General features: G+C 35.1%; 1 protein-coding gene across 1 annotated transcript in view; it reads right to left on the reverse strand.

Annotated features, from left to right (window-relative positions):
• Positions 1-9,901, reverse strand: part of LOC107287427 (cytosolic phospholipase A2 epsilon-like) — a 38,898-nt gene extending 28,997 nt beyond the window's left edge. The window contains exons 1-5 of the mRNA XM_029284133.1: positions 9,753-9,901; positions 5,278-5,284; positions 3,278-3,350; positions 1,953-2,089; positions 628-759 (exon numbers count right to left, since the gene is read on the reverse strand). Of these exons, the coding sequence (XP_029139966.1) occupies positions 628-759; positions 1,953-2,089; positions 3,278-3,350; positions 5,278-5,284; positions 9,753-9,901 (498 nt within the window). The remainder of the gene's footprint in view (positions 1-627; positions 760-1,952; positions 2,090-3,277; positions 3,351-5,277; positions 5,285-9,752) is intronic.
• Between the last annotated feature and the right edge of the window lie 7,578 nt (positions 9,902-17,479).

The following is a 17,479-nucleotide window of genomic DNA, read 5'->3' on the forward strand; positions in this document are numbered from 1 at the left end:
TCTGTAATCTTTAATAAAATTATTATATTAAAAAAAGGATGTCTGTAACATAATCAGCAGGTATGTCCTCCCTTCACCTGAATCCAGTACAAGCACAACTGCAATCAACTCACTGATGTTTGAATGTCATTTCCAATTCATTTAAACCAGGCATGTCAAACGCGCAATGTCACATGATGTCGCGCGATGTATCGGGACTTTTTCCCCATTGCTGGCAATGGGGTGGGTGCGGTTTCGGTGGCAGTTTGACATGCCTGATTTAAACCAAAGCTCCTCAAAGTCACCTCTTGCAAATAAAATAACAATGATGACATTTTACTTTCAAAGTATATTCTTGAAGGATGACTACATCTGAATGTCTGTTTTAGACATGTGAATTCATTAAACATTAAAAAAAAATCCTACTACAAAAAATATTTTAGTAGTAAAGAATTTTGAAATTTTAACTATGACACATATGAACACCAATGAGGTTCCTAGAATAGCCATCCTGCCCTTCCTTGCCTGTTGTGTTTGATGCTGAAAATTCCTGTTAAATCTATTATCATCTCTTCCCATTCCTCCACCAGTAAATATCAGCAATTTTATTGCTTGTTATTCCTTTGACTAGCAGTTCTGACCCCGTACTTTTGGATCCAATGGAAATGTAAGGCAAATTGTTTCTCCAAGCTGAAGTTTAGCAACATCAAAGAGAACAGTGAAGGGTTGGTCATCCAAAAGGCAGCGGTTTTCATCATGAACCATCAGCTCCAAAATATTCTGAGAAGAGAAGGAAACTTAAATCATCAGGTTTTGAATCTAGATTACAAAACCAAAAAGATAATAATATTCTCTTCTCTTCACACAAAAGACTCCTCCTTTGCAAGATGGGGAATGCTGCAATGGTCGTAAATGTGAAAAATAGTCATAAGTCAATGTTTTCAGTGCCATTATAACTTTGAACAGTTACTAAATAAATAGTTGTAAGTCAACGACCATCTGTATTATTAGCCCAACCATTTCAAACTGGTATTTGTTGCTAAGGGATGTCATTATAATGTCTTTCTTAAGTCAGTTTTACAAGAATTGATTACTTGTTATGCAAAGTTTTTATAAACTCTACAGCTACCACAACTTTTCTACCTGTTGTCATGAAAGACATTTCAACAGCTATGTAAATAAAGATTACTTTAACAAGCCAGGTAACTCTATTATTTAAAGAGAATTGTAAAATAATGATCTCCTCACTTGTAAACATTACAGTCCTGGAGACAAACCTTGTTCCACCATTATGCCACTGCCCTTGAAGAGCTGGCTCTTTCAACAAGCTCTGGGACTCAGTGATTTGTGACTCCACTTCCAATGTTGACCAATGCTTATAGGTTATTTAATTATTATTTTACTTCCCTCTTGCAAATTCATAACACTTATTAACATAATTTTCCTGCTTTGTTGTTTTACATTTAGAGTTATTATGCTGATTGTTAATTGTATAAAAAAGTAACCAAAGTGACTAACCCAGCTGTAGATTAAAAATTATTTTGATTCACCTGTCAGATTGTTAACTTCTGCCTTATTCATCTTTGCCATTGTAAATGTTTTTACTTTATTTTGCCCTATATATAAGGATATGCTAATCAATGAAAGGATCCCAAAATTAAGTTTCCCTTTTACTAATGCTACATACTATATCATAATCCAGTTGCTATACCACTATGGTTTAATTCTGTTATTAATAACTGCAATGCTGTATTTACCAAAAAAAAGTTGTTAAAATTATTACAACCATACAAAAAATATATTATGAATGTACGCTCAATAATTGATCCCCAGCCTGGCACTGAAATAGGAATCAAATAAATATGTTCAAACATATTTTGAATTAATGCCTCTTCACAGTTGAATATTTACAAAATAAGAATCTGAATGTGGTTCTGGAACTCAAAGAGAAATATAATGACTTTGCGTCTTACTTTGACATGATTCTGTATCCTGTAGCAGAAGGTTTCATTCCATACTGGATCTTTACAGTCCTTAATGGCCTTTGTCTGAGCCGTTTCAAATGAAGATGATGGCAGGAACAAGCTCACATAGCAGTCAGATTGGCTAACTGTTGGGTTTTGAGTTTGTTTGTTTTTTAAAAAGAGGGATTAATGCAGCATTCCTAGAACAGATGCTATCATCAAAGTTTATTTTAATCCCTGACAAGATTGTATACACATACATATAACCAGAAAGTATAAAGAAACCAAGAGTTTTCTTAACTAGATCTAATTTCTGAATTCACAATGATTGAATGGATGTTAAAGTTTAGGTCATAAAATAATAATAATAATAGCACTGACTGGCTTTCACTATGTCCACTCAATGGATGGAAACTGATGCATGGTCTCTAAGAATAGTTTTCTATTACAAGCACCAAAATATCATATGCAAGACGATACCAACATAGAAATGACATAAATAGAGCATAATTCACATCATTTCCTGCCTGAGCAGGGGGTTGGACTAGATGACCTCCAAGGTCCCTTCCAACTTTATTATTATTATTATTATTATTATTATTATTATTATTATTATTATTATTATTATTATTATTAATTATTATTATTATTTGTACTCCTCTGAAGATGGCCTTGTCTGTAATGGTTACATTAAATGCTTTTTTTTTAAAAAAAGGGGGGGGGGCTTTTCAGCAAGTTTCCTCTGCTACTTGTTTGTTGAATTAGACATATGAAGCATCATCTACGCATACACAACTTGCTACATTCAGAGAATTTACACAGTAAAACTAAATTGCACAATGACTACATGGGTCAGAAAAAATTTTGTTTGATGATAATTAAGTTTTTACAGTATAAACAAATCATTTGAATTTTCATAGGACATGTAAATAAGAGGACATTTTAAAACTTATTCTTCCCTTATCCTAAATTTTATCTTTCAGAGGCAATTAACAAAGGAAAGTTCCACAGTCTGGATTAACCTTTCAATCATTGTTAAACAGGAAAGCTCCCAATGCAAACATCTTTTGGAAATGTATCATGTCAAGCTGTTCCCCTTCTAATAAGTCTCTACAATCTATTTTGAAACCAACACTTTAAAGGAGAAAATGTAATTTATAAATAAAATAAGGAAAATTCAATTCTTTTAAAATTGCATATAACTTTGCAGAATAACAGCAATTTACTACATTGCATTATAGTATATTATTTAATGTGAATATCTATGTCAGAGCAAATTAGTAGTGGATGTCTAGTGTACCAGATGGAATCTGTAGAAATAGCAAAATACTCACATAAATCGGCTTTTTGTAAATTGGTTATTTGTATGATTTTCACAGACAGCAAACTGCAAGATGCCTTCTCCATCTGCAGAATAAAAGCAAACAGAAGTATTTACTGCCCTGTGTCCATTAACACATAGTCAACCACTGCAGCTTCCCAAGGGGCCTTTAGGCAGAAAGAGCTGGAGCTAAAGTCAGGTGAGACATTCTGCCTAGAACATCCAGGACATCAGGTCATTGCACCATGACTGAAGGGAAGGGAAGGGTGTATGGTGTTAGGGAAGCTGTACATGAGCTTCTTTTTCATCTGTTTGTGAGATCTGAATGAATACTTTAGGTGAAGCTCTATTTAGTGAAGAACATTTCTGCTTGCTGTTTCCTACGTCTAAAATTGCCAACCAGATATCACCTCCTAGAGCTTCATTGCCATATTGTAGGAGAAGAGCATGGAGTGTGGGGGGGGGGAGGTGAAGTTAAACATGTCATCAGCTTAGAGTCTTTATGTTGCCACAAATGATCCAAGTCCAGTTCCTCTCTTGAGTTCCATTGACATTTTTCTAGCTCCAATTTAGTGCTGACCATCAGTTGACTAGATTCTTGTATATAGGCTATGCAGCAGTTTAATGTATTGTCCTAATCCTTTGTACCTGCCATTAATCTAGTCATTCAAGAGGGGGGCTGGATTTGGATCATTTGTGACAACAAAAGGATTCTGACATGCTTAACTCTGCTCCCACAACTCTGCCTGCTCTTTTCTTACACATAACCCTTAAATAGGTTCATACAGCACTGATGCAAGCTAAATCACTCCTTAATTCAGCCTTTGGAGAACCTTGCTTACATTCATCCACCTTGTCAAATTACTACTGAGGTAGTCCTTGCTTACCAATCTTTTGTTCAGTGACCAGTCAAAGTTGCAATGGTGCTGAATAAATGGTATTTACAACCATTCCTCAAAAGTACAGCTGTTGCAAACAGCAGCTACCTCAAGAAAGGCCAGGACAGGCATGCCTTGTCAGCAACAAGAGGAGGAGAATAGTGAAAATCAGCTGAAGGCAACAGGGACAGAAAGATGGAGGAATGTAGGGTGGCAGAGGTGGCAGGGATAGAGGAGGGCAGGGGTGGCCAAGGGCAAGGTGGCCAGAAGAGCAAAAGTAGGGGGCAGATAGATGGGTGGACAAATTGAAGCAGAGGAGAGCGTGGAGGGCTGGGGAAATGTGAGGAATCTAACTCTCTGATGGAAGAATTGGTGTTGTTGTGCACCCTGATTTTTTTAAATTTTGTTTTATTATGTGGATCTTATTGATTTTAACTGTTATTGGATCTAATAGTATTTTTAAAAAAGAATATAGAACCCTTGAATTTTCTTCTAAATGTTGGCTTTTAAAATACCCATTTGGACAAGAATTGGGAAGAGAGAGAAATATATTGCAGCAGTTCTGATAAAAAAAAGGACAGGTGATTGTGAGAAAGGCCCATCTCTAAAGCAATACAGAATTTGGAGAGCTCCAAGAGGATATTTTTGAAATAATTATAAAATAACAAAATAACATGTTTGAAGAGAAAAAAATAACAAATCAATTTACACTATAAAAAAAAGATTATGGGACAAATAAGGAATTTTAAAAGGAACTGTGCTAGAAACACACTCCATTAAGGATAAGCATACTAAGTAAATGTAGAAGATAATGCTTCTCAATGGTTACAATATAATTAATATGACTGAACTTTCTGAAGATCTTTGTCTCTGTGCTTACTGAAATATTTCAAGTTTATCCAAAGCTACATGCCAAAGGCAAGATTAGACTTCACAGTCTCCCGCCTTTTAGACTGAGATTAATTAAATCATATATTACTTATAGCCATATATTTTGCAATAGATCTGGCTACTGTGCGCATCAGATTTACTGGGAATTATAATTTTACAACTATAAAAAACAAAGCTGAACACAAATGATGAACAAGTGTAATACCATCTCCTCTCCTTCTTACATATTGCAGAATTTCATTACTGTATTTCTAAATGTAGAACAAAAACAGGGAAAAAATTCTTCCAAATTTGATGCTCAGCTCTGGGTTTGAACATAAAATAAATTTAAAATAAGCATCTTACAATTGGCTGAAGACATACTAAGTCCAAGCATTTATTTCTTAATTAATGGCTAAAAGGAAACCAATAGGGCAAATGTGTATCAAAGGGGGAAGATGGCCAACGTGGACATGAAATCAAAATCTGCCCCTTGATACATGCATGCAATGTCAAACCATAAAAGGGGGCAGGGCTTCAGCCATGCTGTTGCAGCCATCATCTTGCCTGTTTTCACACACACAATGTCCCAATGCCACTATACAGTATAAGGCATTAATTAATTTGTCTGTGATCAAAAAGAATCCTCTGAAAATGTGGATTCTTTAAGTATAATTATTGATTTTCCCTCATCAATCGGGGAAATAGAACTTTCAGGCTCACAAGGGAAGAGCTTGTGTTATAATACTAACAGAATAATAGAATTGGGAAGGACCTTGGAGGTCTTCTAGTCCAACCCCCTCCTCAAGTAGGAGAACCTATACCCTATACCAGGGGTAGGCAATCTCGGCTCTTTTATGACTCATGGACTTCAACTCCCAGAATTCCCGAGTCAGCATAGCTGACTCGGGAATTCTGGGAGTTGAAGTCCATGAGTCATAAAAGAGCCGAGGTTGCCTACCCCTGCCCTATACCATTTCAGAGAAATGGTTGTCCAATCTATTATTTAAAAATCCCAGGGATGGAGCTCCTATAATTTCTGAAGGCAAGCTGTCCTATTGATTAATTATTGTAACTGTCAGGAAATTTCTCCTTCTTTCTAGGTTCATTCTTAATTAATTAAAATTATTACTTGATAGTTTAGAGCCCTTTCTGCTCTACATACCAAGTAATGTCAATGTGGAATTTCATCCTTGTTGGATTGTTCTAAAATTACTCACTGATGTTGGAATATGTGTACATAACCTGCCAAAGTTTTTAAACATTGGGGAGAAGTGTATTTATTTATTTATTTATTTATTATTATTTAAATTTATATACTGCCCTATCTCCCTTACGGGACTCAGGGCGGTGAACAGGCAATAATAAAAATCACAATAAATATTGAATAAAAAGCCTGCTCTAAAATACCCCATATAAAACCCCTAGCAAAGCCCAATCAAAAGTACGCCAGGCCGCCGCATGGAATAGATGGGTTGACAGAAGAAGTTGACAGAAGTTGGGATTTATGAAATCACTCAGTCTTCTTAAAGAAAATTAAGTTTGTTGTAAATAAAATTAAAGAATTTAAGAAAATTCTTATTAAATAAAATTAAGAAAATCAAGTTAATCGGGTCTGCATTTCTCTCTTGATTACAGGAAATAACACCCTACTATTCAATCAGTTTCAAATATGATGTGGCAGAAGGCATCATGGAGATCAGAATGTGGAATCTGCCTCTGTCAGAAAATGTGACCTCAAATATATTAATAAATTTGAAAAATATAGGCCTCCTTCTCCATTAGTGGCTTAGAACGAATATCCTGAGATCACTGCATGGTTGTTGCCAGTGCAGTTATTAGCCTGACCTGTATTTTTTGTTATAGCTTCCCTTTTCTTCTGCTCCACACCAGCTTTAAGCATAAGTGGGTTATTGTTTGTGCTGGAGCAAATATTATATTGATATTTTTTGCAATGTGTTTCAGTTCTGTTTAAATGACTGTACATTCTACTTTTGAGAATGAAATTATTCTTTTTTTGACAATTAGTTTGTGAGAAGTGCATGATGATACATGAATATTTGTTATTCAGACAATAAAATAGTTTTTTAATCTCAATGCAAAACATCAACTTAAGGAAAGTGCAATCAAGGTCTTTAGTTCTTGTAGCAACAGTCAAGGTTTCAAATTAGCAATTATAAATTATGAATACCTTTATGATGTTGTACCTAAATTATGCTCATAAGGCAGGATATCATTAATGCATACTGTACTTACAGATTATATCAGGGTGGCCCCTTTTATAATCTTTTTATGTTTTACCATCCCAATGAAGCGATGACCTAAAATCCACAAAACTAAAACATCAGCAAACAGGCACGACAAGAGAATTAAAAAGGAATTTCATAATCAAGACAGCCATGCTAATTGTTAGTGACTTTCTACTTAAGGAAAATGCAAGCAAGGTCTTTAGTTCTTGTAGCAACAGTCAACGTTTCAAATTAGGGGTTATAAATTATGGATACCTTTATGATGTTGTACCTAAATTATGCTCAGAAGGCAGGATAAACCAGTAATAAACTTCCTTCTCATATTAATGCATACTTATAGATTATATTAGGGTGGCCCATTTTACATGGCCCCTTTTATAATCTTTTTATCTTTGACCATCCCAATGAATTGACCTAAAATCCACAAAACTAAAACATAAAATTATTATCCCCCCAATAGGAGGATAATGCATAATTATATGACACATATCATCTAACTGTAGGAAGTGTAGAAATTATTATTAATGGCAAACATTTTTTATTAACAAGAAGCATTTTCTTGTTCAACTTCTTTGACTTTTCTTTTTTTTTAGTCCAGATTGGTATTGTTTAGACTGGACTTTTTTTTTTACCTGATTTTTTTTTTTAAGACTGAACTTTTTTTTTTAGTTCAGATATGGGTGTTGGTCCTCTTAGTGAAAGCTATTTTATTTTAGGGAGTTTCATCTCAACTGCTGCCAATCATTGGCTGCAGTTGTGGCCGTAATCTTGAGGCTTTGACAGGACAATCTGACAGAGTGTCAATAAAAGTCAGGTGGGGCTGCCACCACGCAGTGAAACCTTCTCCCTTTTGTGTCCATTGTTTGTGCAAGACCCGCAAAAGAGGGGTAGGACATCTGTCACATGGTTGAGTTTGTAACCCCATCCCTTTTCTGCAAACATCCTCAGTTTTGAAGCTTGTTTTCAGAGCTGCTTTAAATGGGACGTGATGAATATATACAGTATAGATTTGATCCTCCAAGGCTTTGAATAAAGAGGAGAAAATTTTTAAAACCTCAAGAGAAAATGGAAAACATTTAAATACTGAGAATTCTTCCTGTTAATAAGAAAAACGTCCCATTAATGACAACAATTCCTACACTTCCCACAGTCTGATATGTCTCTTATAATTTCTTCTGCTGGGAATAATAATTTTGAGTTTTATTTTGGAGAATAATGTGGATTTGAGATCATCAGATGATTGGGATGGTGAAGTTAGTTAGCCCACTATATAACTAAAGTAGATTTGGATTTAGATTTAGATTTTTTGGATTTGGATTTTTTTAGATTTAGATTTATAGATTTAGATTTTTAGATATTTTTTTTTAGAATTTTAGATGATTTAGATTTAGATTGCAATAAATGTAAAAGCAATAGTAGGTAGTACTGGTGGTGATTAAAACAAGCTGCAAATTGGAATTTGGAATGAAAGTTTGGGCCAAACAGGGATGTCACAAGTGACATTTTTATAGAGATAAAAATCTGCAAGTTGGCAGGCACAGCATTATGATCCAAGCCCCACCATTTTTATGCACATGGTCTTTACATCTCAAGCAAAGCAAAATCTTATTTAAGAGTGTTTGGACTTGTAAAATCATTGTTCCCTTTTGACTAGTTCCCTTCTTCCTGTTTTTAATCTCTTGATTTTTGTCTTTACTGGTTTGTCGTTGAGTTTTTTATGTATGAGTATACTTTGTATTCTGTGAGACAGCGAATAAAACTTTCACATAAAAAAACAGAATTATTTGAATAAGCAAACTCAGAGCCAAAAATCATAACAAAATGCTGCAGAATATGTTATATACTTAAATATATATTATATATTATTATTTAAATATATATTGCAGGCTATCAGTCAGAGGAAAATGCATGATATGCTAATAACAGATTTATCTAACATTGTAAAATATTCAAAAGCATCATTGGTAAAGGAGTTAATAGATAGAACAATAAGTGGAGGCATGTATATGTAAATTATTACAGTGCTTACAGATGACAACCTTTATACCAAATTACACAACTTGCAAATAAAATGTAGGTCCAAGATCTTCCCATCTAATCTGTCATAATGTAATCCTTCTGTCTAGTCAACTATCCCACAATATTCTTCACATTTACAATTTGCCTTGGATTTTTAAGCAAAAGCGATTCGGGAGGAGAAACTATCAAAGACATTTATTGCCTCCGAACATTCTCCTCACTTCTACATCATTGTTTACAATGTAGTTGTCAATTTTTCCCATTTCAAATTTATAGCTCTATGGGAAAAGACTGTGCTCCTTCCCTGCAAAATGCGTCCACAACTCAGTTATGGAAGCTGAACATAGCTTGACACGTTCTCTCTCTCTCCTACCCTCCCCAAACCCACTTTTAGTTTTCTTAAATATCTATTTCAATCATGCTAAGGAAGAAACAATTGGTACTTACTAAGGAAGAAACAATTGGTACTTACCTCATTAGCTTAGCCCACGTCCACTGCTGCCTTGAATGATTTCTAATATAGCAGCTGAGCTTCCACTTGTAACTCAATTTTTTTTCTGTGACATCACTTTCCTGAACCAGACAGAACAGGAAAGGGCTGTTGATTTGCATATTGTGCATCATCTCAAATCTTGTAAACTGTTGTTTTTAGTGATTTCTGTTCAACCATGCTTTAATAAGAGTGATAATGTTTTCAATAGAAGTTGTGTCAGGGGTAGCATTTTTATTTTATGGCCAGGAACACCAAGTGATCTGCTACTTGTTAAAAAATAACTAGATGAAATTAAAATGAGTTTCATTTCCCTTAGATTTAATTGCATTATTATTTGCATTTCAATCTAATTAAACAGCAAAGACTCCTGCTAAAATTCTCAATTTATCATTCAATGCAGGACAAAACACAGAAACCAAATTTCACCAATATCCTAATCCTAAACCTTTGGGGGAAGAGTCAGATTTTTATAAATATTTCAAAGGCTGACAGGATCAGGCTTACATACTTTAGTTTCTCCTTTGGCTTTGATCTGGTTTCACAGGCATCTATCATACTTCACAGGAACAGGCTTGGTGCAAAAGTACAGAATCTTAAATGCTGAAAACTCAAGCACTAATTAACTTCCACTTCTTATTCTGTATCAGTTTGGTGAAACTTTAGCTTGAAGTTAAAAGCATCCCCAAATTTCATTTGCTCAACCTCTGAAGTTTCCCCCAATCAGAAACCCATTGCACAAAACAGCAAACAGCAATGATAAATGTCTACTAAATTTTGACAGAAAAGGTACATTAAAACAAGAAATGAGTTTGTACGCCTGTTAGGAATGCCAATCTGCTCTCTCTCTCACATTCTGGGCTCACCTTCTCTGATGAATTCACTCTATCCCCATATTTCCTTATTTGGTGAATCTCAATGACAAAATAATTAAGAAAGAAAGCTGAGTTTTTGGCTACAAAAAGTTCGCCTTCATGATTTTGCTATGTATACTGTCTGCCAAGTAGTGCAAAATTAAATCAAAATACATATTATTTCTAGCAGAAAAAAAATTCTATTAGAAAAAAAAGACAACAGAATCAAATATTTTCTAAATTGTGAATATTGATTATGATGATGATAACCTTTATTGACATTTTTTACTGTGGGCACAACGGCACACATTAAAAATGAAATTTAGTTGCTTGCTCTCAAAGTGTACACATACATAACACACATTTAAACATACTATATACAACATTGTATAGACCTGCACCCTTACATATAAGTAACATATAAATATTAATCACTATCCATCTTGAATAATAACGGAAGGAGGAATCTGGATTTCTGCTTCTGATACCACGGAGCCTCCTCCCAGAAGATAACAAGGAAAACAGTTCATGAAGAGGATGTGTCGTGTTCCAGACAATCTTTTTTTTATATAAATATTTTATTGGTTTTTAACTATAACAATCTCCAGTGCCTGGTGTACAGCATGTTGTCTTGGTTTATATTTTAACAAGAAAAAAGGACAATAATAATTAATTAACAATCAATAATGATTAAATTTGATAATTCCATAATTAATATATTAATTAATGATATATTTCCTTGATCTTCCCTTCTCCCATTTGTATTCTTCTTCTTCAACCATAGCCAAAATATAATTCTTAATATTTACAATATATAAATGATTAGATATAGGCATTTTTTTATATTTATACAAATAATAATCTCTCTCTATAACATTTTTTTCAGCTTATATTATTCTCATAACCATTATGTCATTAGTTCAGCATGCATCCTATTTTTATAATTTTTGTTTACGCTTAATTTCCCTTATATTCAATCCAATTCTTATCAGTCATAATTTCTTCATATTAGTCATCTAACTGTCCAAATTTTCCCATTTAGGTACATCATCTCAATATTTTATGTCATGCATTATAAACATACTATACTTTTTATCTATCTTATGGTATCTAGATATAACATCCTTTTTAATCAGTTTATATTTCACTTATATTAATAAAAGTTACATTTTTACATTTCATATATTATAGAACATACTATGTTACTTAAATCTCTTATCCTTCTTGTTATAAGGCCCCTTTATGTTCAAAATTCTCTGTTCTTTTAGCCATATTCAAACAAATGTTTATTCACGTAATAATCCATCTGATAGGACGAGTCAAATCTCTTGTATCTGTCTCTGGTCTTCTTCTTTTGCCAAGTAATTTTCCAAGTTGATGTAATCCGCTTACCCAGCAGTTCCTGTATTTTTACAAATGTTGTTGGGAATGCAAAAGATGAAATAAGTAAGATGAATACTTTCTGTCTCCCAAACTTTGATGGTTCTCCTGATAATTCTATAGTCCATTCCATTTTTCTTGTTGTATCAGAACCTTATAGATTTTTCCCTGTTTGTGTTAAATTGTAATTCTTTTCCTTTGTTATTTCATCAATGTGATCATACTCTTCTAATTTGTAGTCTGTTGTCTGATTTATTTGTTCATTCGTTGTTATTTCCTGGGTGTTTTTTAATTGTAGCTTTAGATTGGAAATATGCTTATTTAAATCATCAAAGTTGTTTTGAATTTCCTCGTGGTTTGAATCTATTGTCATTTGTATTTGTCCTAACATTACATATATTTCCTCCTGGAAAGTATTTATCTTGCCTTGAAGTATTGCTTCTGGAGGTTCTTGATTTTCCAGGCTAAGTCCTTCGAGAGAAAATATGGAATGTGGCATCCTGTCATTTTTTGATACGTATGTGATATCCATGTTTCTCCCCCCTTCAAATAATCTTTCATCAATGCTTTAATTCAAAAGTCAATTTATCAGTCAGTCAAAATTACAGTTCAGTGTGTTAAGCCACTTTAAATCCTTCCTGTAGATTCTTCTCTAAAAGATTAGCCAAAAAGCCAAGGTTTTTCTTTTCCATAAACAGTTCTTAGATTTAAGCAACAGTCCAGGTGTGTGTTTTTTTCTTTCAGACACTTTTTAATCTTATAGCTGGTTCTTCCTTTGTTCCTAGCTGTCTTCAAGGTTATTTGCAATTCAAAGGAACAGCTTTTTCTTTGTTTCTAGACATTCTGCCAATTTCTGAGTCCTTATTGTTAGTGTTCTATTCTCTGATTCTCCACTAGATGTCAGCAGTTATTTCATTTTTCAGTCTTTTTTTTCAATCGAAAAGTTATTTTTGTTATATATTTTTATAATTCCATCAAAAATTCTTTAGGGTATAATCTTGCCAGTTTTTTAGTTCCTAGATTTGTCCAGACTGTAGTATTTTAAATTAAATTTTAATATATCTCTTTCCTCCTTTAATATTAATTTGCCACTTCCGTCTGTAAGGGAATAGGGATATAGTCCCCTCCCTTCACTTCTGGAGGTTTTCTTGCTTTGGGGATCTTTTCAAGGATTCAATTAGTAGATAGAAGAAAGAAGGTCAGTAGTCTCACCAATTCCAAGCATGCTGTTCACCGATGTTCAGGTTCATGCTCTGGGACTTCAGCTGCAAGTAGCTTGGGCTAGATGCTGATCTCACGCTAGCCTTTCTCCTGTCAGGTTCAGAGGGCTTCCCCCAGATCAAATGAAGTAATTACCATCACTTCGTGATCAACGGGGCACCCCTCCTTCACGGTCACCTCTTCGGGGTGACTTCGGACCCATCTAGGGTCCCCCTGGCAGGACAATACTAGCTGTGGGGAGTGGAGGTCTGCTCTCACACGGCCATGTGCTACAGATGCAAAACCAGAAGTCCTACAATATTATGGACCCTGCTCAAGCAACGCTTGTCCTGGATGGAAGGGAAGGAACTGCCAATAATCTTTTCAGCCATCCTCATCACTCTCTGCATCGCCTTCCTGTCTGAAGCAGTGGTGCTTCTAAACCAGACTGTGATGCTGAATGACAGGATGCTCTCGATCATCCCTCTGTTGAAAGTGGTAAGGGTAGGGGAAGGAAGTTGTGGGGCTGCATGGTAAAAGATATTGTAAAAGTAAAAACTGCAGTATAGCAGTTAAAAATGTCCAGGTGTTCTCAATCAGACCAGTCTGTCTGGAAAACTTCCTGTATATACTCCCTGGATTCTGCTGGCAAAGAGGGGAGGAGAGCCTGTGGCTTGGTGGTTGAATCACTGCCTAGTATGTAAACTGCCCAGGTNGTTTTTATTATATATATATATATATATATATATATATATATATATATATATATATATATATATATATGTTGAGAAAAGTAATCGAACACCAGGATAAATAAAAACAACTGTTTAATAAACTAACAACTGTTTGATAAACTTAGCTTTCATTGGCTAACTGCCAACATCATCAGAGTGGAATGCCGGAGGTTTGAAAGCCTGCTCATAAGACTGGCAGTTTGTGTGCTCTGCTTATAGAACGCATCACCAGTCTACCCACCCCAGTTGACCGTACTACTTCTAATAATCCCCAGCACGATTCGTACAGGAGTCAATGATGAGAGGCAGGGTGCCACACTCACAACAAGGGGTGGCCACAAGACAGGAGGCACTGGGGGATCATCCTATAGCAAAGTGTACCCAGATACGTCCAAAACGGGCAAAGAGAGCAACAATAAGAGAGGCAGTGATCCCTGAACTTACAAACATACAGACGGATGCAAGTCTATTAAAAGTAATACGGTCAACTGGGGCGGGTAGACCAGTGATGCATTCTATGAGCAGAGCACACAAACTGCCAGTCTTATGAGCAGGCTTTCAAACCTCCAGCATTTCACTCTGACGACATTGGCAGTTAGCCAACGAAAGCTAAGTTTATCAAACAGTTGTTAGTTTATTAAACAGTTGTTTTTATTTATCCCGGTGTTCAACTACTTTTCTCAACATGAATATACTCGGGATTCGCATAAACTTTGGGAATAAATATGATAAAGGGGTAAATATGATGTATTGTTGAAATATGAAAATTCATTTTGAAAGGTATTTGGCTCTACCAAACCTGGGGCTCATACTATATTTACATTATAAAATCTAAATCTATTTTTGAGCCCCTGGTTAGATAAAGCCAAAGCTCTTTAAATATTACAATTTTCATATTTTAGCAATATAGCTTGATAGCCCATTTATAATTTTAATTATTATATTTATTTCCAAAATTTTATTAACATATCCTACAATTTGAAACTAAAATACCAATTGAGATATTTTTATTTATTTATTTATTTAATTGAATTTTTACCCCGCCCTTCTCCTTGCGGACTCAGGGCGGCTGACAGCCTGATAAAAACAAATACAAACAATACCCCAATACTATCGTTAAAAAACATAATTAAAATGAAATATTTAGATTTGGCCTTTGTAATTTAAAATTGTTTTTAAAACCCCGCTAAAAATTTCCCCTTAGGCCAGTCCTTCTAGTTGAAATAGCCATGTCTTAAGGGCGCGGCGGAAGGAAGGGAGATCCGGGATCACCCGGATCTCTGGGGGTAGTTCGTTCCAGAGGGTGGGAGCTCCCACCGAGAAGGCCCTCCCCCTGGGGGTCGCCAGCCGGCACTGTCTGGCTGACGGCACCCTGAGGAGACCCACTCTGTGGGAGCGTACCGGCCGATGGGAGGTAATCTGAGGCAGAAGGTGGTCTCGGAGATATCCAGGTCCGATGCCATGGAGCGCTTTGAAGGTGATAATCAGCACCTTGAAGTGCACCCGGAAAGCCACCGGCAGCCAGTGCAGCTCGCGCAGTAACGGCGTTACATGGGAGCGACGAGTCCCTCCCAACACCGCCTGCGCGGCCGCATTCTGGACTAACTGAAGCCTCCGAGTGCTCCTCAAGGGAAGCCCCATGTAGAGAGCATTGCAGTAGTCCAGGCGGGAGGTGACGAGGGCATAGGTGACTGTGCGCAAGATATGTATGTGTATGTATATGTGTGAGTGTGTGTGTGTGTGTATGTACACACACATATATACACACACACACACCAGGGAATAGATGCAGGAAATGAGTAAGTTATCTATTTTTTAAAATCCTTATATTTTAAAAATGAGAAGATAAGGTCATATGTTTCTATACCGACTAGACATAATGACAGTTTCAGACCTGAATTAACTCCATATTGACATTAAATAGAAATGTATTCTTCTTTCTTCTCCTTTTTGTTATGTTTTCTTTATTTTAAATACTATAAGATATATTGGGTCTTTTTTTTTTTTAACTTTACTGGCTAAAATTGTGGAAACCTTTTGGGAAAAGTGTACAGTAGAAATGCCACCTTTGGTTAAGTTTCCACCAATTTTTCTTCTAATTTCTTTATAACTGTAGCCTTGTTCACTTAATAATACTATTTTACATTGCTTTCTGGGCAACCAGTCAACTCTTTGTACCATTACTTTAATTTTATTACATTTTACAAGCTCACTAAATGAAAGAACACAAAAAAACCCAACCAACTAGCGATCACATAACACACTGACAAATGTCCTCCTCTCAGCTTCAATACATGACATCAATAACTGAATCCTACTGTGATCTGATTAGCTCATTGCCAAAACAAGATGACACCTGATTGGCTCTCTAAACACTCATGCTCATTGGCTACAATCAGATGAAGGAAAGCTACCTGATATCAACCTAAGCAAGATGTGCTTCCTTTTTCTGGTTATTTGGCTATGACTTTTCATAGAATACAGTACAGATAATTGAACAAACTTTGTTGCATTTACATTCTTGATTTAATTATCTTTCCATTGATATATAATTTTATGGTACTATTCCCAAAAAAGTGGTGTTATTAGACATCAAACCTCAAAAATTCATTTTTACCAAAAGGTTTCCACAATTTTGGCCACTACTGTACATTTTGTCCAGTTCCCCCCCCCCCACAGACTAATTCCTTAACCCATTTAAAATGAAAACTTAGGGTCAGTGATTCATTATTTTTCAGTCTTACTGTTTTGTTTAGCTTTACAACTCAGTTAAGCCAAAGCTTTTGTTTTTGGAGTACAATTGTTTTATTCTTAATTACAGTACATGAAAAGATAACTTTACTGGGACAGACAATCTTTCTGACTTGAAAACATATCTTGTAAGGTGTCTGTTGGCTAACTTAAACAGGTATTTCTGAGGTGATTATATGACCATATGTGATTTTCCGTAAAAAGTAACTTATACAAGGCCTGATCAGTGCATTTTGTAAGTATATGAGATTTGATGATGCTAAACAGAAAAATACCTTGTAGATAAGAAAGTTAACATTTAGGATTTACTTCATCCTGCAATGTTCATCTTGCAAAATAAATAAGCTTTATGACATAGCCTCCAGATATACGAAAATATTCCAACTCGCTTTGTACATTTTGAATAATTTTCTGAATATGTATTGTCCATTTTAATCATTATCACTGGGATAATCTAACCTCATCAGAACAATTTGCATCAATTTTTTCTTAGTGTATCATTCACAGTGAATTTGATATCTGTTTTCCATTGTTGAATAATATCCTGTTTAGGTTCAGCATCCATTTGATCATGCCATTTTTAACACATTTAATCTCTGAATCATATTTCAGAAGCAACTTATATATAAGTCCTTGAAAATGTTCTATCTTGTTTTACAAATATTTCAAATTCAATTAACCTCTGAGCATATTGCCTCAATTTTCTAATCCCTTTGAGATTATACTACTCATTTGAAGCTAGTATCTTATTGAACAACCTGGCATGTCCCTCCCTGCCAAATAGCAGGAT

The sequence above is a fragment of the Protobothrops mucrosquamatus genome, unplaced genomic scaffold (assembly GCF_001527695.2).
Source record: "Protobothrops mucrosquamatus isolate PMUCROS unplaced genomic scaffold, P.Mucros_1.0 scaffold387, whole genome shotgun sequence".
Classification (NCBI taxonomy): Eukaryota; Metazoa; Chordata; class Lepidosauria; order Squamata; family Viperidae; genus Protobothrops; species Protobothrops mucrosquamatus.